Source organism: Oncorhynchus masou, chromosome 12 (assembly GCF_036934945.1).
Source record: "Oncorhynchus masou masou isolate Uvic2021 chromosome 12, UVic_Omas_1.1, whole genome shotgun sequence".
In the NCBI taxonomy this organism is placed as follows: domain Eukaryota; kingdom Metazoa; phylum Chordata; class Actinopteri; order Salmoniformes; family Salmonidae; genus Oncorhynchus; species Oncorhynchus masou.
In genome coordinates this window covers 12,120,548-12,142,656 of record NC_088223.1, presented here as the reverse complement: position 1 = coordinate 12,142,656, position 22,109 = coordinate 12,120,548, and the positions used below count along the sequence as shown (strand labels likewise).

Sequence of the window (22,109 nt, the reverse complement as noted above, 5' to 3'; positions counted from 1 at the left end):
GAGATTTCACTTTAGGACCAATGGAATGGTCTAAAGTGTGCAAACTCCACCCACCAAGTGCACCAGACTACATTTTGATCATTCAGCAGATGCTCTTATCCAGAACAACTTAATCAGCGCATTCAACATAGGTAGTTAAGTCAACCACCAACCAGGACTCAGGGGAAGACGTAACATAGTAAATGTAAATCCGGAACATTCCAATTAGTATGATGTTGTTTCATATGGGTATGTATTCATTTGTGGATGTCCATCATCCATGTCGTACAATATGTTACGCATTGAAATTCATACTTACGCTTTTGCTAAACGTATTATAGGTTAGGAAAGATTTGTTGTGGCTAACGCTAACATTAGCTAAGTGGCTAATGTTAGCTAGGCTAGGGGTTAAGGTTAAAGTAGTTGCAAATGAGCTAAAATGCTAGTTGTCTGATGAGATTTGAAAGCACAACCTTCGGCTTGCTAGACGTTATACGCCTACCCATCCACCCTACTTTCGTTTTCACCTTAAGTAACCATACCAAATGTAACAAGGTAATTTGAGAGTACCAAAAAATATATGTTTACTTTGCGACATTTAGTCTATGAAACCAGGCTGCAACAACATTAGTCATTGCAAGTGAAACTTTCCTCAAAGCAGCTATCTGCAAAATCATAGTAAGAAAATTCAAGTGGGAGTGTTTCGTGTAACTGCATGTACAAGTTAGGTGTTCGTTTTGTGTTCGTTTCACCCAATGATATGGAATAATCCTACACATTGTAGGTCCTAGTCAAAAAACCTCAGATTAAGTGAGGGGATTGTGACTCAACATATTTACCGACCCCACACTCCTCTTCCCTGGTATGAACACGTCTGATCTGATTGCATAATGATAACTTCCTAGTACAAAACGTGACAAACTGTACAATTATGTAACACCCACTCGGGTGACTTGGGGAGATGGACATACCTCAAATTAGTCCCTTTGGCAGTTGTTCTTGGCAAGCCCTTCTCATGGACCTGCATCATCACGCACATCTACAACTGTAACCATCTCCTACCACACGAACTTATAATAGGCACACAGTCACTCCCAGAATACATAATTATTTAATTCATAAAAACACTTCTCTGCTTTGCTGAAGTCTTCAATGTGTCACCTATACAATTGTAGAAGGACTAGACCCTGGCAACATCTCTTCCCTCTGGGGCCTTGAGAACAACAAAACATCATCTCCGTTCCAAATGAAACCCTAATTCCCTACATAGCGCACTACTTTTGGCAAACAACCTATATGATAGCCCTATGTGACCCAAACTAGCCCAAACTAGTGCACAATGTAGGGAATGGGGTGCCATTTCAGATTTGAAGACAGTGGTAAAGCCGTGATGAATATCCCTACAGCATGTTGATGCGTTCTAACGGTAGCTAGAAGGGTAAAACCTGGCTAACACACACTGGAGTTCTTTACCAAGAGCCATGGAGGCTTCTAGAAATGACTTGGCTCCCTCTGCAGGTTTGTAAAAGGAACTACACAAAGAGCTGCATCAAGAGAGAGACACGGACCACTCCAACAGTATAGGAGGCCACATAGGGCTGAAGATGGAACAAAACTATGTCACCAGGTGTACTTAAGACATTCCATTATATCAACATCATCTTTTAATGTTCATTCAGTTTCACTCAATTTTCGTCGCAGTGACATCATTTATTTTTCTTCTTCTTAGTTTTGGGCGTTTCAGGATCTCCATGGAGACAGGACGTGATATCGTCACCCTGTTTCCTCTTCCTGTTTGGCTTGTCACTAAGGTAACCACTGGAGTCGCTCCCCTGCACCTCCACAGGACCCTCCCCCCCAACTTCTTTCTCCTCATCCTCTTCGTTCTGTCGTTTCTCCCTCCTCTTCTTCTTCCTCGTCTCAGTGTGGCCGTTAGTGCTGCTGTCCTCCGCTGTTCCACTGACAAGGTCTCCAGGGGCTGGTACTGAAGCCACCTCCTCTCTGTGTTTCTCCTTTTTCTTCTTCTTCTTGGGTTTGATGGTGGCGTCGGGCCAGTCCTGGTTGGGTTCTAGAGCAGGTTCTGCATCTGGTACCTCTAGCTGTTCTGCGGGGTCAGTAGGATCAGAACTCTCTCCAGCTGCCATCAGCTCCTGAACCCTGAGAGAGAACACAACTGTTTAGCCTCAGATAACACAGCTCTAACATCCCCATACAGCTTGCCCCCTGCCGTGCGAGGCCCAGAATCACTGACCTCGATCAGTCGATCTGGGATGCAAAGTGATTTGTAGATCAGCGATTCTGCACAGTCCGACTGCAATGTAATCCATCTCACACTGTAACCTACCGTGTCCTGCCAAGTCTTCCTCTGATCAGCAGTACTCCGACTATGTCTGCGTCTAGCTGACAGACCTCAAACTCCAGCTCCGCCCCTATCCTGGGTCCTGCCTCCCTCCAGGTCTCCATGGTGACGTGGGCTGGCTTCGGAACGCTGGCGTTGAAACAGCCATGGACCAGACAGCCCACGTGACTCACACCAAGCTTATTAACTGTACCCTGGAGGGGGAGAGGGGGGAGTTAGCTACACCTTGACTCTTTCCATATCGAATAGATTACCATCGCAACTAGCTACAACACATCAACACTGTGCCCTTCTCCGTAAGAAACACATCTGTTCTGTATCAGTTGGTCACGAACAGCTTGCCTCTCACCAGTAGTTTCTGTCCTCTCTGGGGTTGGAAGACGACAAAGTTGGCTTGTATGTCGAGGTGAATGTATCCGTTATCGTCGTAGATGTCTCCATGCTGCCCCAGCAAACTGACCTCATCATAGGCCAGAGGCACACCTTTCAGACTGCACAGAGAACACAGGTAGACAGGGTCATATTCATTAGTGCACAACATAGCAAAACATTTTTGCAACGGGACACTTTTAAAAACCACCATTTCAAGGTACGTCCCTCCCGTTCCGGCCAGTTTGCTTCTGTTTGGTTTCCTGGAGAATACGACCCGGGTGTGTTATCGTCAGCAGAGAACACGCCAAATACACAGATGATTATGTGCAGGCCTGTGCAGGTTAGAAGATCAATGTAACATATTTCATGTGTTTCCTGGGACGTTCAATACAAGTTCTCAGAGCATTGTAAAGATCTGATATATTCTGCACGCTATAGAGGTCTGGCAGTTGACGTAACGACACCTGGCGGCCATGTTGGAAGACCACCACATGAATTATTCTGACAACAGCCGAGGGGCTACCCCAAACTGCATGATAACAGTGCCTGAAACTAGTTGATTCAGTATTTGGCTGCTCTAACAAGGCAGGAAAGAAAAATGTTTTTTATTTTATTTTTTTACATTTACATTTACATTTAAGTCATTTAGCAGACGCTCTTATCCAGAGCGACTTACAAGTTAATTTTTTTTAACCTTTTTTTATTTATTTTTATTTATTTAACCAGGCAAGTCAGTTAAGAACACATTCTTATTTTTCAATGACGGCCTGGGAACAGTGGGTTAACTGCCTGTTCAGGGGCAGAACGACAGATTTGTACCTTGTCGGCTCGGGGGTTTGAACTCACAACCTTCCGGTTACTAGTCCAACGCTCTAACCACTAGGCTACCCTTGATGACACCAAGACTCAAGAACTGTCAGAAAAGCAAAGAAAACTTTTTACCCATTAAGACCTGAACCCTGACAGCTGTCAGTAACGAGTCTGCTACGATCATTTAATCACGGGTAAGTCACGTCTGATCGACTTCGAGTTTAGTTTAGCTGTTGTGCTAACCAGCTGTTGTTAACATCATTTTCATTTTGCGAATACAACACAGACAACTCAGAGTCCCTTCCTTTCTCCATTGTGATCTGTGATTAATCAACATCAACACTAGTTCAACATCCAAAATAGTTAAGTTAACAATTAAAAAGTTTAAACACTTCAAATTCAAATAATCGACAATTACACAAAATTTCAAAGTGTACTATTAAGCTAAATCATATGTAAGAGTTTGACATTTTAGTAACAACTAGGCTATTATTATTATTATTACCAAAAAAAGTAACTAACAGGACTGGAGTAGCCTAGTGGTTAGAGCGTTGGGCCAGTAACTGAAAGGTTGCTGGTTTGAATCCCAGAGCCGACAAGGCTGTGTTGATGTGCCCTTGAGCACGGTACTTAACCCTAATCGCTCCTGTAAGTCGCTCTGGATAAGAGCGTCTGCTAAAAGACTCAAACGTAGGTGGCCAACCTCGCTCCACTGGTCCCCGATCTACTGGGTGAGCAGACTTCTGTTAACTTATTAGGTTTGATACATTGAATCAGGTGTGTTAGTGCAGGGCTGGAACAGAAGCCCGCACACCCAGCAGGAAGCCCGCACACCCAGCAGGGTTGGGTCTGTCCCAGTCGCAATAGGTTTATACATTATGTACATTTTAAAACTGTATTTTTGTTCACAAAATTTGCAATCACAAGTACACATATAATCCAGGGTTTGACAGCTCCGCCCTATGGGACTCCCGATCACGGCTGGTTGTGATACAGCCCGAGATCGAACCAGGGTCTGTAGTAGAGGTTGACCGATTAATTAGCGCCGATTTCAAGTTTTCGCAACAATCGGAAATCGGTATTTTTGGGCGCCGATTTTTTTAATGTATTTTTATACCATTATTTAAGAACACATTCTTATTTTCAATGACGGCCTAGGAATGGTGGGTGAACTGCCTTGTTCAGTGGCAGAACGACAGATTTTCACCTTGTCAGCTCGGGGGTCCAATCTTGCAACTTTACAGTTAACTAGTCCAAAGCAATAACGACCTGCCTCTCTCTCTTTGCACTCCACAAGGAGACTGCCTGTTACACAAATGCAGTAAGCCAAGGTAAGTTGCTAGCTAGCATAAAACTTATCTTATAAAAAAACAATCAATCATAAATCACTAGTTAACTACACACGGTTGATGATATTACTAGATATTATCTAGCGTGTCCTGCGTTGTCCTGCGTTGCATATAATCTGACTGAGCATACAAGCATCTAAGTACCTGACTGAGCGGTGGTAGGCAGAAGCAGCCTCGTTAAGATTCATTCAAACAGCACTTTCGTACGTTTTGCCAGCAGCTCTTCGTTGTGCGTCAAGCATTGAGCTGTTTATGACTTCAAGCCTATCAACTCCCGAGATGAGGCTGGTGTAACCAAAATGAAATGGCTAGCTAGTTAGCGCGCGCTAATAGCGTTTCAAATGTCACCTGCTCTGAGCCTTCTAGTAGCAGAGCAAGTTGTTCCCCTTGCTCTGCATGGGTAACGCTGCTTCGATGGTGGCTGTTGTCGTTGTGTTCCTGGTTCGAGCCCAGGGAGGAGCGAGGAGAGGGACGGAAGCTATACTGTTAAACTGGCAATACTAAAGTGCCTATAAGAACATCCAATAGTCAAAGGTTAATGAAATACAAAATGGTATAGTGGGAAATAGTCCTATAATTCCTATAATAACTACAACCTAAAACTTCTTACCTGGGAATATTGAAGACTCATGTTAAAAGGAACCACCAGCTTTCATATGTTCTCATGTTCTGAGCAAGGATCTTAAACGTTAGCTTTCTTACATGGCACATATTGCACTTTTACTTTCTTCTCCAACACTTTGTTTTTGGATTATTTAAACCAAATTGAACGTTTCATTATTTACTTGAGGCTAAATTGATTTTATTGATGTACTATATTAAGTTAAAATAAGTGTTCTTTCAGTATTGTTGTAATTGTCATTATTACAAATAAAAAATAAAATAAAAATTGGCTGATTAATCGGTATCGGCTTTTTTGGTCCTCCAATAAATCGGTATCGGTGTTGAAAAATCATAGTCGGTCGACCTCTAGTCTGTAGTGACACCTCTTGCGCTGCCTTAGACCGACGGAGTCCAAAAGGAACCCACCCAATGTTAGTAGTGTTTTACAATTTCAAATGTTATATGTCACATACACATGGTTAGCAGATGTTCATGCGAGTGTAGTGAAATGCTTGTTCTTCTAGTGCTTCCGACCATGCAGTAATATCTAACAAGTAACCTAACAATTTCACAACAACTACTTTATACTCACACAAGCGTAAAGGAATGAATAAGAATATGTACATTAAAATATATGAATGCGTGATGGCCGAACGGCATAGGCAAGATGCAGTAGATGATATAGAGTACAGTATATACATATGAGATGAGTAATGTAGGGTATGTAAACATTATATAAAGTGGCATTGTTTAAAGTGGCTAGTGATACATTTATTACATCCATTTTTTCAGTATTAAAGTGGCTGGAGTTGAGTCAGTATGTTGGCAGCAGCCACTCAATGTTAGTGGTGGCTGTTTAACAGTCTGATGGCCTTGAGATAGAAGATGTTTTTCAGTCTCTCGGTCCCAGCTTTGATGCACCTGTACTGACCTCGCCTTCTGGATGATAGCGGGGTGAACAGGCAGTGGCTCGGGTGGTTGTTGTCCTCGATTATCTTTTTGGCCTTCCTGTGACATCGGGTGGTGTAGGTGTCCTGGAGGGCAGGTTGTTTGCCCCCGGTGATGCATTGTGCAGATCTCACTACCCTCTGGAGAGCCTTACGGTTGTGGGCGGAGCAGTTGCCGCACCAGGCGGTGATACAGCCCGACAGGATGCGCTCAATTGTGCATCTGTAAAAGTTTGTGAGGGTTTTTGGTGACAAGCCGAATTTCTTCAGCCTCCTGAGGTTGAAGAGGCGCTGCTGCGCCTTCTTCACGATGCTGTCTGTGTGAGTGGACCAATTCAGTTTGTCTGTGATGTGTATGCTGAGGAACTTACAACTTTCCACCTTCTCCACTACTGTTCCATCGATGTGGATAGGGGGGTGTTCCCTCTGCTGTTTCCTGAAGTCCACAATCATCTCCTTAGTTTTGTTGACGTTGAGTGTGAGGTTATATTCCTGACACCACACTCCGAGGACCCTCACCTCCTCCCTGTAGGCCGTCTCGTCGTTGTTGGTAGTCAAGCATAACACTGTCGTGTCGTCCGCAAACTTGATGATTGAGTTGGAGGCGTGCGTGGCCACGCAGTCATGGGTGAACAGTGAGTACGCGAGAGGGCTGAGAACGCACCCTTGTGGGGCCCCAGTGTTGAGGAACAGCAGTGTGGAGATGTTGTTACCTACCCTCACCACCTGGGGGCGGCCCGTCAGGAAGTCCAGGACCCAGTTGCACAGGGCGGGGTCAAGACCCAGGGTCTCGAGCTTAATGACGAGTTTGGAGGGTACTATGGTGTTAAATGCTGAGCTATAGTCGATGAACAGCATTCTTACATAGGTATTCCTCTTGTACAGATGGGTTAGGGCAGTGTGATTGCGTCATCTGTGGACCTATTGGGGCAGTAAGCAAATTGGAGTGGGTCTAGGGTGTCAGGTAGGGTGGCGGTGAATATGGTCCTTGACTAGTCTCTCAAAATTTGATTTGATTTGAAAAGCACTTCATGATGACAGAAGTGAGTGCTATGGGGCGATAGTCATTTAGCTCAGTTACCTTCACTTTCTTGGGAACAGGAACAATGGTGGCCCTCTTGAAGCATGTGGGAACAGCAGCCTGGGATAAGGCTTGATTGAATATGTCCGTAAACACACCAGCCAGCTGGTCTGCGCATGCTCTGAGGACGCGTCTGGGGTCTGGGCCTGCAGCCTTGCGAGGGTTAACACGTTTTACTCACATTGGCTGTAGTGAAGGAGAGCGCGCAGGTTTTGGTAGCGGGCCATGACCATCAACGTCTTTTGTGACACTGTTCTCGATATCAGGCATGCAACAGCAAATATATTCTAAATAGTAACTATTTCGGAACGATATGGATTTCAACTGCAAAGCAGGAAGCATAGACGCTAGGTAGCTCTGGTCCATGGCGATGTTCAGCTACGATCTCACTAACGAGTTTAGTGACTTGCTTCAACATAACTAACTACTTTCTTAACTCGCCAAAGTGAAGAGCGTTAGAATAGCCTAAATGTTTCTGTATGTGCAAACTGGCATTTATCCAAAGTGCGAAATAAAGCACTTTTAAGCAATACATGTTTACCGCCAGACTACCTCTGGTGCGCATGCGTCGGATCTACACTAGTACGAGCTACATGCGTATTACAACACGTTTAAACCAGCAGCACATCGCAGATAACTAGCAACTTCGTGAGCTAACTAACTAGCATATTCAACCCATAGCTTTACCTTTCTGAGTATCTTAGCAGTTCGGTGTTCAGTTCCTCTTGGATCCCTGTCCGTTTCTTCTTCAGGTACATGGGCGACAGGGCAATATGTCTTCTATGCGTGTCCATGACCAGACACGAGTACGGCGTTGACACCAACTTACATGCGCTAGCGAACGACGGGAACGCGCCTGGGTCTCCACCGTTTGCCGCAGAAGGTCCGTTTGCTGTCGGATTGGTTAAAACTGAGACTTCGGTGGACATTTTTGCGTGTTTTGGGTCGTCTTCTGTCTGCTCCAAGTTCGCCATGATGCTGGAGACAGCAGGAAGGAAGTCGACGAGGGAAGACTTCCGTAGTGAAGAGGGACCGCCAGTTTAGACAGTCGGTGTTTTTGTTATGTCGTCTCCTAGCGGAGAGGAGTAGTCAAAAACTAAACCTGCACACTTTCCACTCCACGTTCACTGACCCCCTTCTCTACGTAGGCGTTTGGGTTAGACAGATACAGCGCTTCATTGATTGTGTGCCATGATTGAAATGCATTCAAGAAACTCAAACATAATAGTGTGTCATGATGCCGTTTTTCCACTAGAATCATTATACAGCAAGTTAGAGGAGTATTGGTGACGTTATAGGAGTAGTGGTGACGTTATAGGAGTAGTGGTGAAGTTAGAGGGGTAGTGGTGATGTTATAGGAGTAGTGGTGACGTTATAGGAGTAGTGGAGACGTTATAGGAGTAGTGGAGACGTTATAGGAGTAGTGGTGACGTTATAGGAGTAGTGGTGAAGTTGTAGGAGTAGTGGTGAAGTTAAAGGAGTAGTGGTGAAGATATAGGAGTAGTGGTGAAGTTAAAGGGGTAGTGGTGACGTTATAGGAGTAGTGGTGACGTTATAGGAGTAGTGGGGAAGTTAAAGGGGTCGTGGTGAAGTTAGAGGAGTAGTGGTGAAGTTAGAGGAGTAGTGGTGAAGTTAGAGGAGTAGTGGTGAAGTTAGAGGAGTAGTGGTGAAGTTAGAGGAGTAGTGGTGAAGTTATAGGGGTAGTGGTGACGTTATAGGAGTAGTGGTGACGTTATAGGAGTAGTGGGGAAGTTAAAGGGGTCGTGGTGAAGTTAGAGGAGTAGTGGTGAAGTTAGAGGAGTAGTGGTGAAGTTAGAGGAGTAGTGGTGAAGTTAGAGGAGTAGTGGGGAAGTTAGAGAAGTAGTGGGGAAGTTAGAGGAGTAGTGGGGAAGTTAAAGGAGTAGTGGTGAAGTTAAAGGAGTAGTGGTGAAGTTAAAGGAGTAGTGGTGAAGTTAGAGGAGTAGTGGTGAAGTTAAAGGAGTAGTGGTGAAGTTAAAGGAGTAGTGGGGAAGTTAAAGGAGTAGTGGGGAAGTTAAAGGGGTCGTGGTGAAGTTAGAGGAGTAGTGGTGAAGTTGTAGTGGTGAAGTTGTAGTGGTGTGTTACCCTGTGCTGTTGGATGTACAGGCGTTCTCTCTATGTAGTGTCAGTTTCATTTGAACCGTTAGATGGCAGCGTCCTGTATGGGATATGGATCCAGCTTGGCCCTTTTTAAACATCCAGGGTTTAGTAACTCAGTTACATGTAATCTGATTACAACTAAACTAATCAGTTACACTAACAGCAAAAAATATTCTAATGAGATTACAGATAACCTTTGAAAAACTTGATGATTACTTCTTGGATTTAAATTCAGAAAGGATGTCTGCGAGAAGAAAAAACAACAACATAATGACACCACTTTCTGTTTTCTCAATTACGTTCAATCCAGCATTGGAAAAAAAAGATGCAAGTTTACATTTGTTGGACCTGAGCGAGTCTGACCACAAGTCAGAGACCAGTATGATGACACACCAAATGCATTTTATGGATCGTTGTTGTCTTCTAATGCCAGTTAAGGGGAAAGTAATCAGATTTACGTTACTAAATTTGGGTAATCCCAAAATTAAATTACTGATGACAATTTTAGACAAGTAACAGATGATATACAGAAAGTAACCTCCTCAACCCTGCAAACATCGGTAGTCTACTGTTACTGTATATTTACTCGCTCTGGATAAGACCATCAGCTAAATGACTCAAATGTCAATTCAAACATACACTAATTGTTATTCCAGAAGATAATTAAAGATATTTACAACACTACAACATTGTAAATGCATTTAGAAATGGACCCATTCTTCGTTGTAACATCAATCAATAAATTGATATTTCAGAAGCCAGGAGAAAATAATCTGTATGAGTTTGTTGATACAAAGACTGGAACTTCATCTGTTGCCAATCCCCATGGAGAGAAATAGAGTGTAGAGAGTGTTGAGGGGAGGACGGCTCGTAGTAATGGCCGGAACGGAGCAAATGGAATGGTATCAAACACATGGAAACCAAGTGTTTGATGTATTTGATACCATTCCACTAATTCCGCTCCAGTCATTACCATGAGCCCTTATCCCCCAATTAAGGTGCCACCAACCTCCTGTGGTAGAGGTCATATGGAGCATTCTGACAGTCTATGTCTGTGCGTGAAGTCTAGAACAGACCAAAATGAGCTACAGTTGTCCACGGATGGGTTTTTGATCCCCTATAAGGCCTATGGATTGTTGGAATCAAGCACACAGAAACAAGCCTGCATATCTCCCACCATAGAGATACACAGTACAGAAAGTGTTGTAAAATCTTTGTTTATGTCTCTAACATTCGTCGTTACGAGATGTTCCATCATGCTAGGCCGTTTAGTCCGGCGTTCTTCGGTGTACCACAGTCCAGTTGTAGCATGTTGAACCACCCCAACCAGTATGGATTCTCTTGGATAATCTGTAGATAAATAACATATTGGATTAGTTACCATGTCTGATATTTTGATCAAATTTAAATCATGTTAATAAATATATTGTTCAAAAACAGATATTGACTAGTGTCATTCAGTAATCGAACTTGCCTTTATTTGTGCGTTGTACATCAATCACGTTACGAGGGTAAGAAAGTTGTGAGGAATAAAACCACAACCTACCCTGTTTGGTTGTGCCCCTGCAGTGGAGGGGGCACTAGTACGATGTGGCAGACCCCGAGCATGCTTCCTCCTCCATCCTCCACACTGAGAAGACATGGCTCAGACGCTCATGGGCCACGTAACCACAGCTGGCTGCTCCTGACACATGTTCCTCGTCCAAATCCAGGCCCATCGCCTCGCCCTGCAGCACGTGATGGAGGAAGTCTAGAATAAGAATAACCTTCATCATTCTCATCACTTTCATCGTCTTTTTTTTGATTGACATTTACAGCCCAAAGTGCTTAACGGATTGGCACCTCAAATGCATAATTGGTTAATTGGTTGCTTAATTGAGTATAACAACAGAAAGTAGCCTACCTATGTATCGCGTGGCCAGTTTGAGCGTCTGGATCTTGCTGAGTTTGTCTGAGGGCAGCGTGGGGATGATCTGTCGTAGCGAGGCGAAGGCCTGGTTGAGTGACTGGGTCCTCTGTCGCTCCCGTACGTTAGCCATGACACGCTGATTGTGCGTGTCCTCCAGAGACCTGGGGAGGCCGCTCACACTGCTGACGTCACTCCAGTCACTTCTGTCACATCCTCTCCTCTTTCCCCTCTTCTTCCCCGGGCTTTGGATATTCTGGTTCCCTTCATCTTCTTCATCTTCATCCTGCTCCCTCGGTCTCCTTCGGCTTGCCCACTGTTTTCTGGTGCCTCTACGTGGCCTCCGGTGTTGGTCAATCTCTTCCTCACTGTTCCCAGCGCTGTCGACCGGAGACCGAGACCCCACCGGAGAACACATCATGTCCCCAAACATAACCTGATCCCTTAAACTCTGACCGATGACCTAAACCCCTGACCAGGGTCACAGCATCCTGGAAACCTGGTGGATCCTGTCCCTTTAAGACAGGAGTAAAGATCCGTATTTCTCTATCTTTTTCTCGCTCTCACTCTCTCCCACACTCCTTTGTCCCTTTCAGAGAGGAGTGTAGACAGTTAACATTGATCCAGTCTCGCGCCAGCTCCGTGTGTCACGGAGAAGGTACTCTGCCGGTTGGATATCTTTATAACCATGCAGCGCGCGGAGTGTGGATTTTGGGGAGCGCTGTGATTGGGTGAGAGGGTTAGGTGACGTCAGGGGGGTGGGTGGGCGGGATAAGGTCGCTCATAGTCTGTTAGACCTTCTGATCCAAAAACAACAAAACGCCCAGAAATGATTTCTGAATGTTTTGTGTTTTGCGCATGAGCACAGTCGCTATTAAAAAGTAAAATGTTCTATATTTTAATGTATTAAAAGCGGACAAGTTGTTGAAAAACCTAATGGAAGGGATGGAGCGCGGGTGTCAGATCTTCCTCTTCGCGTTTTGCCCTATAGAGCACTCATGCGCAATTAGATGTGTCAAAACGACCACACATATTTATGGATTTCTATACGCAAAACAGTCAGGTTTAATTTGCTTTAATTCCTGTATGAGGTCATGAAAATAGACCTAGACAATAGCTTATTCAGATAATATATGTAGCCTATAACCTATTCTGCATCACTGTATGCCTTTCCTAGTTAAAGAAAGGTTCAATCTTTTTTTTATGCTACAAAGACAAGCCAGTGAGAACTTCAGCCATTTCTATCAGAAAAAGAGAAAGGTAAACAGCAGGTTTTCCGTAGCCGAAGATTGACTGTTTATTTGTCTTTACTCTAAGGTATGCAGCTAAGTGGTTCTGCACCCCGCTGGGACCCCGGCAGAGCGGCTCAGGTTTAAAAGGCAAGCCGGCCCAGGGAGCTCACAGGGCGGATCCCAGCTCACAGCGGGTCGCTGATGCGGTGGACGGCTGGAGCGCAATGCAAACATTGGAAGTGCGTGGAGGGGAAAGCCGCAGAGACCGAACCTACACGCGCGCGCAAGCATACACACACACGCACACACAGGGACCAAACTATATTCGGATTTCCTCATAAGACCACCGTCATTAATACATTTCGCAATTAACGGAAGGTAGCCTAGTGGTTAGAGCATTGGACCAGTAAACGAAAGGTTGCCAGATTGAATCCCGAGCTGACAAGGAAAACATCTGTCGTTCTGCCCCTGAACAAGGCAGATAACCCACCCAGGCCGTCATTGTACCCAGGCCTTCATTTGTTCTTAAAACTGTCTTGTCTAGTAAAATAATTAAATAACCCTGCAAGTGACTCATGGATGAATAGTAGGCCATGAGAAAGATTAAATATTATATTTGAGATGTTATGTATTATGCAAAAGAGCAATTCGTGACAATCACAGAAACCTTTTCAGTTGAGGTTGGTACCCTATAGAGAGATACACCTGGTTATAATGAAAGGCCTCCATAATAAGTGGGCAGGGCATTATATTATTATATTGAATCGTGTGTGTGCGTGTCACAGTAGTTCAGACCACGGAGTGCCCTGTCAGCGACCTAGCCCGCCCTTTTATAGGAGAGTACACCACTCTAGGGCTAGGTCACTGACCGGGCACTCCGTGGTCTGAACTACTGTGACACGCACACACAGGCTGATGAGGTAGTTTTCCCTCAGTGGTAAATCTATCTAATGACCTCTACCCTGGAACCCTCTCTCATCACCTCTACTCTGGAACCCTCTCTAATCACCTCTATCTAATGACCTCTACCCTGGAACCCTCTCTCATCACCTCTACTCTGGAACCCTCTCTAATCACCTCTATCTAATGACCTCTACCCTGGAACCCTCTCTCATCACCTCTACCCTGGAACCCTCTCTAATCACCTCTATCTAATGACCTCTACCCTGGAACCCTCTCTCATCACCTCTACTCTGGAACCCTCTCTAATCACCTCTATCTAATGACCTCTACCCTGGAACCCTCTCTAATCACCTCTATCCTGGAACCCTCTCTAATCACCTCTATCTAATGACCTCTACCCTGGAACCCTCTCTCATCACCTCTACTCTGGAACCCTCTCTAATCACCTCTATCTAATGACCTCTACCCTGGAACCCTCTCTAATCACCTCTATCCTGGAACCCTCTCTCATCACCTCTACCCTGGAACCCTCTCTCATCACCTCTACTCTGGAACCCTCTCTAATCACCTCTATCTAATGACCTCTACCCTGGAACCCTCTCTAATCACCTCTATCCTGGAACCCTCTCTCATCACCTCTACCCTGGAACCCTCTCTCATCACCTCTACTCTGGAACCCTCTCTAATCACCTCTATCTAATGACCTCTACCCTGGAACCCTCTCTAATCACCTCTATCCTGGAACCCTCTCTCATCACCTCTACCCTGGAACCCTCTCTAATCACCCCTCTCTAATGACCTCTACCCTGGAACCCTCTCTCATTACCTCTACTCTGGAACCCTCTCTAATCACCTCTACCCTGGAACCTTCTCTAATCACCCCTCTCTAATGACCTCTACCCTGGAACCCTCTCTAATCACCTCTACTCTGGAACCCTCTCTAATCACCTCTACCCTGGAACCCTCTCTAATCACCCCTCTCTAATGACCTCTACCCTGGAACCCTCTCTCATCACCTCTACTCTGGAACCCTCTCTCATCACCTCTACTCTGGAACCCTCTCTCATCACCTCTACTCTGGAACCCTCTCTAATCACCTCTACCCTGGAACCTTCTCTAATCACCCCTCTCTAATGACCTCTACCCTGGAACCCTCTCTAATCACCTCTACTCTGGAACCCTCTCTAATCACCTCTACCCTGGAACCCTCTCTCATCACCTCTACTCTGGAACCCTCTCTAATCACCCCTCTCTAATGACCTCTACCCTGGAACCCTCTCTAATCACCTCTCTCCAATGACCTCTACCTGGAACCCTCTCTAATCACCTCTACCCTCGAACCCTCTCTAATCACCCCTCTCTAATCACCTCTACCCTGGAACCCTCTCTAATCACCTCTCTCTAATGACCTCTACCCTGGAACCCTCTCTAATCACCTCTCTCTAATGACCTCTACCTGGAACCCTCTCTAATCACCTCTCTCTAATGACCTCTACCCTGGAGCCCTCTCTAATCACCTCTACTCTGGAACCCTCTCACACAATTAGATGATGAAACAACACAATCTGTCCCAATCTGGATCCCCTCATTTTCTACAGACCAATCTCTTTCAGTTGGATACTGTTGTTCCTCCTCCAGCCTACATATTTTTCAATGACATCAGTTAAGTTTTCTATTCTCATTAATTTCCCATGATAATTGAACCCATATGACAATCAACTCAGTTCAACCTATTAAAACAAAACGAGTTGTAGTTTTGCTAGGTCACATGTCATTTCACTTGGGGTGAATTAAAAGTCAACTGAACCCAGGTGTTTGCAAGATAATAATTATTTCCAGAATAATGTTAATAACACTTTTTACAACACTATAAAAAAGTATAAATAGTTACCACAGACCCATTAAAATGTGACATTCCATAAAAACAATAATATAATCAATATCATCAATTAAGGTCAGAACGTGACAGTACTCCCCCCCCCAAAGGTGCGGACTCTGGCCGCAAAACCTATAGGGGAGGATCTGGGTGGATGTCTGTCCGCGGTGGCGGCTCTGGTGTGGGATGTGGACCCCACTCCACCATAGTCCTTCTCCGCCTCTCTACCCGCTTCCGTGGCCTCTTTATCGCGGCGCCCCTTGCCGCCGACCTCGGACTGGAGACCCAAGCCACGGGTCCCGAATGGACGGGAGATTCCGACAGCAGCTCCGGGGTGAAGGGCGATTCTGGCAGCTCCTGGCTGACTGACGGCTCCGGCAGCTCAGGACAGACTGGCGGCTCCGGCAGCTCAGGAAAGACGGGAGACTCCGGCAGCTCAGGAAAGACGGGAGACTCCGGCAGCTCAGGAAAGACGGGAGACTCCGGCAGCTCAGGACAGACGGGAGACTCCGGCAGCTCAGGACAGACGGGAGACTCTGGCAGCGCTGGGCAGGAGGAAGGCTCTGGCAGCGCTGGACAGGCGGGAGCACCTGTAGGAAGGAGACGGAGAGACAGCCTGGTGCGGGGGGCTGCCACCGGAGGGCACCGGATAGACCGGACCGTGAAGGCGCACTGGAGGTCTCAAGCACCGAGCCTGCCCAACCCTACCTGGCTGAATGCTCCCCGTAGCCAGGCCAGTGCGGCGAGGTGGGCTGTGCTTGCGAACCGGGGACACCATGCGTAAGGCTGGTGCCATGTACACCGGCCCAAGGAGACGCACTGGAGACCAGATGCGCTGAGCCGGCTTCATGGCACCTGGCTCGATGCCCACTCTAGCCCGGCCGATACGAGGCGCTGCAATGTACCGCACCGGGCTATGCACACACACCGGGGACACCGTGCGCCTCACGGCATAACACGGTGCCTGCCCGGTCCCTCTCTCTCCACGGTAAGCACAGGGAGTTGGCGCAGGTCTCCTACCTGACATCGCCACACTCCCCGTGTGCCTCCCCCAAGCAATTTTTGGGGCTGCCTCTCGGGCTTCCTTGATCGCCGTGCCAACTCCATTCACCGGTATCCCTCGTCACACTGTTCCAGAGAATCCCAGGCGGGCTCCGGCACTCTCCCTGGGTCGACCAACCACCTATCTATCTCATCCCAAGTTACGACATAGTCCAGATCTCGCTGCTGCCTGATACCACGCTGCTTGGTCCTTGGTTGGTGGGTGGTTCTGTAACGATCGTCTGTGGTGGAAGAAGTTGAGGACCAATGTGCAGTGTGGTACATGTTCATCTTTTTAATAAAGTAAACTGAACACCGAATAACAAAACAGCAAAGAAACAACCGGAACAGTTCTGTCTGGTGTAGACACATAAAGACTGAAAACAACCACCCACAAAACACAATCGAAAACAGGCTACCTAAATATGGTTCTCAATCAGGGACAACGATTGACAGCTGCCTCTGATTTAGAACCATACCAGGCCAAACACAGAAATAGCAAATCATAGAATAACTAACATAGACAACCCACCCAACTCACGCCCTGACCATACTAAAACAAAAGACAAAACAAAGGAACTAAGGTCAGAACGTGACAAGGTGGCTCCTCTTCCTGTTCGGGCGGCGCTCGGCGTCTACTAGCTGCCACTGAACCCCTTTTCCGTTTTCTGTTGGTTTTGTCTTATTGGTTACACCTGTTTCTTGTTTGGGGTTTGTTTAGGGCTGTTTATCCCGGTTATGCCCTCCTGCTTTTGTGCGGGCTTGTTTCTCTGTTCGGTTTTGTGGATGTGTTATTTTTGTATTTTTCCCGGACTGTTTGGTTCCTGTTTTTGGGCCGGTCATTTTATACGCCTGGTGGTTTGACCTTTCATTCACAGGTTGTCCTTAACCCTATGCAAACCACTACACCTAGTCACGTAACAATAACATGAATATCTGATCAATCAATCATTTAAATCTGGTTCTGATCAGGCTGATAGATCCTGATCAGGTATTCTCTAACAGGAAATGTAGACGGTGGTGAAATGAAGCATCAATCAATCTAACCAGTCTGACTAATCTATCATGACACAAGGCGAGACCCAGATGCAGACACAGGAGGCAGATGGTTGGAGTCTTACAATATTTATTCATCCAATAGGGGAAGGCAGGAGAATGGTCGTGGACAAGCAAAAGGGTCAGAACCAGTTCAGAGTCCAAAAGGTACCGAAGGGCAGGCAGATTCAAGGTCAGGCCAGGCAGGATGATCAGGCAGGCGGGAAAGTAGTCCAGAGTCAGGCAGGGGTCAGAACCGGGTGGACTATCAAAAAGAGAATAGCAAAAGGAGTACGGGAAAAACGCTGGTTGACTTGACTAACATACAAGACAAACTGGAACAGAGAGACAGGAAACACAGGGATAAATACACTGGTACAGAGAGACAGGAAACACGGGGATAAATACACTGGCACAGAGAGACAGGAAACACAGGGATAAATACACTGGTACAGAGAGACAGGAAACACAGGGATAAATACACTGGTACAGAGAGACAGGAAACACAGGGATAAATACACTGGCACAGAGAGACAGGAAACACAGGGATAAATACACTGGCACAGAGAGACAGGAAACACAGGGATAAATACACTGGCACAGAGAGACAGGAAACACAGGGATAAATACACTGGCACAGAGAGACAGGAAACACAGGGATAAATACACTGGCACAGAGAGACAGGAAACACAGGGATAAATACACTGGCACGGAGAGACAGGAAACACAGGGATAAATACACTGGCACAGAGAGACAGGAAACACAGGGATAAATACACTGGCACAGAGAGACATGAAACACAGGGATAAATACACTGGCACAGAGAGACAGGAAACACAGGGATAAATACACTGGCACAGAGAGACAGGAAACACAGGGATAAATACACTGGTACAGAGAGACAGGAAACACAGGGATAAATACACTGGTACAGAGAGACAGGAAACACAGGGATAAATACACTGGTACAGAGAGACAGGAAACACAGGGATAAATACACTGGTACAGAGAGACAGGAAACACAGGGATAAATACACTGGTACAGAGAGACAGGAAACACAGGGATAAATACACTGGTACAGAGAGACATGAAACACAGGGATATATACACTGGTACAGAGAGACAGGAAACACAGGGATAAATACACTGGTACAGAGAGACAGGAAACACAGGGATAAATACACTGGTACAGAGAGACAGGAAACACAGGGATAAATACACTGGTACAGAGAGACAGGAAACACAGGGATAAATACACTGGTACAGAGAGACAGGAAACACAGGGATAAATACACTGGTACAGAGAGACAGGAAACACAGGGATAAATACACTGGTACAGAGAGACAGGAAACACAGGGATAAATACACTGGTACAGAGAGACAGGAAACACAGGGATAAATACACTGGTACAGAGAGACAGGAAACACAGGGATAAATACACTGGTACAGAGAGACAGGAAACACAGGGATAAATACACTGGCACAGAGAGACAGGAAACACAGGGATAAATACACTGGCACAGAGAGACAGGAAACACAGGGATAAATACACTGGGGAAAACAAGCGACACCTGGAGGGGGTGGAGACAATAAGGAGGACAGGTGAAACTGATCAGGGATGACATAATCGATCTGCTTGTGATCATACTGATGGGCTCTATGTGATCAGATCTGGTGTTCCCTAACAGGTCCATCATGAAGGAGATGTAGACGATTGCGAGGCGGAGCGTCTCGATACGAGACATCCTCTTCTCGTAGACAAAGGTCGGCTCTTTCCTCCACAGCTCGTCGAAGGCCTCGTTCAGACTGAACATTCTCATCCTCTTCCTCTCCCGAACGTTAGCCACCTGATGCTGGCCCACGTTGATCACACACCTCCGCTTTGACTGCCCGGTGTGTGTGTGTGAGAGGTGTGTGTATGAGGTGTGTGTGTGAGAGGTGTGTGTGTGTGTGTGATGTGTGTGTTTGAGAGATATGTGTGTGAGGTGTGTGTGAGAGGTGTGTGTGTGAGAGATGTGTGTGTGTGCCTGAGGGGTGTGTGTTTGAGAGGTGTGTGTGTGAGGTGTGTGTGTGAGAGAGAGGTGTGTGTGTGTGTGTGTGTGTTTGAGAGGTGTGTGTGTGTGTGTGTGTTTGAGAGGTGTGTGTGTGTGTGTGTGAGAGAGAGGTGTGTGTGTGTGTGAGGTGTGTGTGTGTGTGTGTGTGAGGTGTGTGTTTGTGTGTGTGTGTGTGTGTGTGTGTGTGTGTGTGTGTGTGTGTGTGTGTGTGTGTGTGTGTGTGTGAGAGGTGTGTGTGTGAGAAAGAGCCTGGGGTGTAGGTATAGGCAGGTGTGGCCTTCCCATGCAGGTGATGTCCGGTGTGTTCCTCTTGGGTTGTGCCTGTCTCCTGGTGACTCGCGTTAACGTAGCAGAGGTCATAGTCCCGGCCCCGTTAGCCTGTCGCGGGGAGAGAGCTGCCTGTGAGCTGTTTTGACCCCGAACTAGACTTTGTGTGAATCTCCATGAGGTTTATGTCACTGACAACATCACGCAGCACAGAGGTCTCTCCATTTAAAACACACACAACAACTGTTGAATCTTTAAGGATCTGTATGGAGGGGGGAGGTAATTAATATATAGTCCTGTAACTTTAGGGATTCAACCAAGTAAAATAATGTAGAATCTGAACCGTAGCTAGATTAAGGTGAACACCATTCACTTTAAACCTGATGATAACTGGACACGGTCGCCAGACTTGGGTGTGTACTTGAAGACATCAATCCTAGTGTTATTCTAGATTTTGAAATCCGAGGCAGTTGGGGCCAAAAGATCATGATTTTAACTTAAAAGTATAGTAAAAATCAACACCTTTTAGGTGATTATTGAATATCTGTGTAATCCCCACCTGAGGTGTCCAAATCCTGTCAGACCGCCACACGGTGAGTTCCTCTTTGGCTCGAGTCCAACCGCCAAACCGTCAACGGTCCTGCTGTTTTAAGTCTCTTCTGTCCTTTCCCTCAGCGCCACGCCTGTCATGTCCTCATACTTCTAAACAGGGTCCGTTTCAGAAGAGAACTGTGAGCTGGGTCGGGTATGAAAGAAGAGCAGGAGCTTAAGCCTGTGAGATTTGACCACCATTTGATGTGTTGTCCATCAACACATCAAATGGCCACAACGAGGTGGTGGATAGGAGAGCCAGTCCAACCCAAGGGTCCTTCAGTGCTGTTTGCTCTCTTCTCTCTCTCTCCTTCGCTCCGTAAGGCTAAATAATTACACTTCTGCCACTTACACAGGCCAGAGAGAGAAAGACACCAAATAGTACAATTCCAACTGTCACTGTCCCCCACAAGACATTCTGGTGCAAAGGAGTGTAAAATAGCTGCTGGTTCCCATGATAGGAGGACAGTATCCACACAGCGGTATAGGCCTGGAGGGGAGGTCGGAGGAGAAGAGGGGAGGAAAGAAGGAGAGGAAGATGGCAGGGAAGAGTAGTAAATATGGAGAGTAGGCCAAAGGAGGAAGGCAGAGGAAGAGAGGAGAGTCCAGAAGAGGAAAGGCCTGAATAAGAGATGAGCGATGCCAGAGAGAAGGGCAGAGAAAGAGATGAAGAGATGAGGCCGGAAGAGGAGAGGCCTGAGTAGTGAGGAGAGAAGAGGAGAGGCCTGAGTAGAGAGAAGGAGAGAAGAGGAGAGGCCTGAATAAGAGAGGAGAGAAGGCTAGAGGAGGAGAGGCCTGAGTAAGAGAGGATAGGAGGAGAGAAGAGGAGAGGAGAGGCCTGAGTAGAGAGGATAGGAGGAGAGAAGAGGAGAGGCCTGAATAAGAGATGAGCGATGCCAGAGAGAAGGGCAGAGAAAGAGATGAAGAGATGAGGCCAGAAGAGGAGAGGCCTGAGTAGTGAGGAGAGAAGAGGAGAGGCCTGAGTAGAGAGAAGGAGAGAAGAGGAGAGGCCTGAATAAGAGAGGAGAGAAGGCTAGAGGAGGAGAGGCCTGAGTAAGAGAGGATAGGAGGAGAGAAGAGGAGAGGAGAGGCCTGAGTAGAGAGAAGGAGAGAAGAGGAGAGGCCTGAATAAGAGAGGAGAGAAGGCTAGAGGAGGAGAGGCCTGAGTAAGAGAGGATAGGAGGAGAGAAGAGGAGAGGAGAGGCCTGAGTAGAGAGGATAGGAGGAGAGAAGAGGAGAGGCCTGAATAAGAGAGGAGAGGAGAAGAGGAGAGGCCTGAATAAGAGAGAAGAGGAGGCCAGAAGAGGAGAGGCCTGAGGAAGAGAGGAGAGGAAGAGAGGAGAGAAGAGGAGAGGCCTGAATAAGAGAGAAGAGGAGAGGCCTGAGGAAGAGAGGAGAGGAGGCCAGAGGAGGAGAGGCCTGAGTAAGAGAGGAGAGGAGGAGAGAAGAGGAGAGGCCTGAATAAGAGAGGAGAGGAGGCCAGAGGAGGAGAGGCCTGAGTAAGAGAGGAGAGGAGGCCAGAGGAGGAGAGGCCTGAGTAAGAGAGGATAGGAGAGAAGAGGAGAGGCCTGAATAAGAGAG

At 46.5% G+C, this 22,109-nt stretch overlaps 2 protein-coding genes across 2 annotated transcripts; both read right to left on the bottom strand.

The window, feature by feature from the left end:
- Positions 1–1,071: 1,071 nt before the first annotated feature.
- polr1f (RNA polymerase I subunit F) lies at positions 1,072–8,510 on the bottom strand. The gene is made up of 4 exons (XM_064979627.1): positions 8,188–8,510; positions 2,688–2,829; positions 2,324–2,532; positions 1,072–2,136 (listed from the first exon to the last, which is right to left on the bottom strand). Exons 1-4 carry the CDS (start codon positions 8,472–8,474, stop codon positions 1,686–1,688), a joined length of 1,089 nt encoding a protein of 362 aa, XP_064835699.1. The 5' UTR covers positions 8,475–8,510; the 3' UTR covers positions 1,072–1,685.
- Positions 8,511–9,913: 1,403 nt separating this feature from the next.
- On the bottom strand, positions 9,914–12,153 carry LOC135549034 (twist-related protein-like). The gene is made up of 3 exons (XM_064979103.1): positions 11,522–12,153; positions 11,165–11,368; positions 9,914–10,968 (listed from the first exon to the last, which is right to left on the bottom strand). Exons 1-2 carry the CDS (start codon positions 11,955–11,957, stop codon positions 11,199–11,201), a joined length of 606 nt encoding a protein of 201 aa, XP_064835175.1. The 5' UTR covers positions 11,958–12,153; the 3' UTR covers positions 9,914–10,968; positions 11,165–11,198.
- Positions 12,154–22,109: the final 9,956 nt, after the last annotated feature.

What these genes read in the sequence shown, in the direction of transcription:
- polr1f (XM_064979627.1), bottom strand. Translation starts at nt 8,474, where the DNA reads ATGGCGAACTTGGAGCAGACAGAAGACGACCCAAAACACGCAAAAATG. An exon ending in AGAGAGGACAGAAACTACTG is followed by an intron (nt 2,533 to 2,687) that starts GTGAGAGGCAAG and finishes CTCCCCCTCCAG; the next exon opens with GGTACAGTTAATAAGCTTGG. An exon ending in GGAAGACTTGGCAGGACACG is followed by an intron (nt 2,137 to 2,323) that starts GTAGGTTACAGT and finishes GTTCTCTCTCAG; the next exon opens with GGTTCAGGAGCTGATGGCAG.
- LOC135549034 (XM_064979103.1), bottom strand. Translation starts at nt 11,957, where the DNA reads ATGTTTGGGGACATGATGTGTTCTCCGGTGGGGTCTCGGTCTCCGGTC. An exon ending in ACTGGCCACGCGATACATAG is followed by an intron (nt 11,369 to 11,521) that starts GTAGGCTACTTT and finishes TTCTTATTCTAG; the next exon opens with ACTTCCTCCATCACGTGCTG.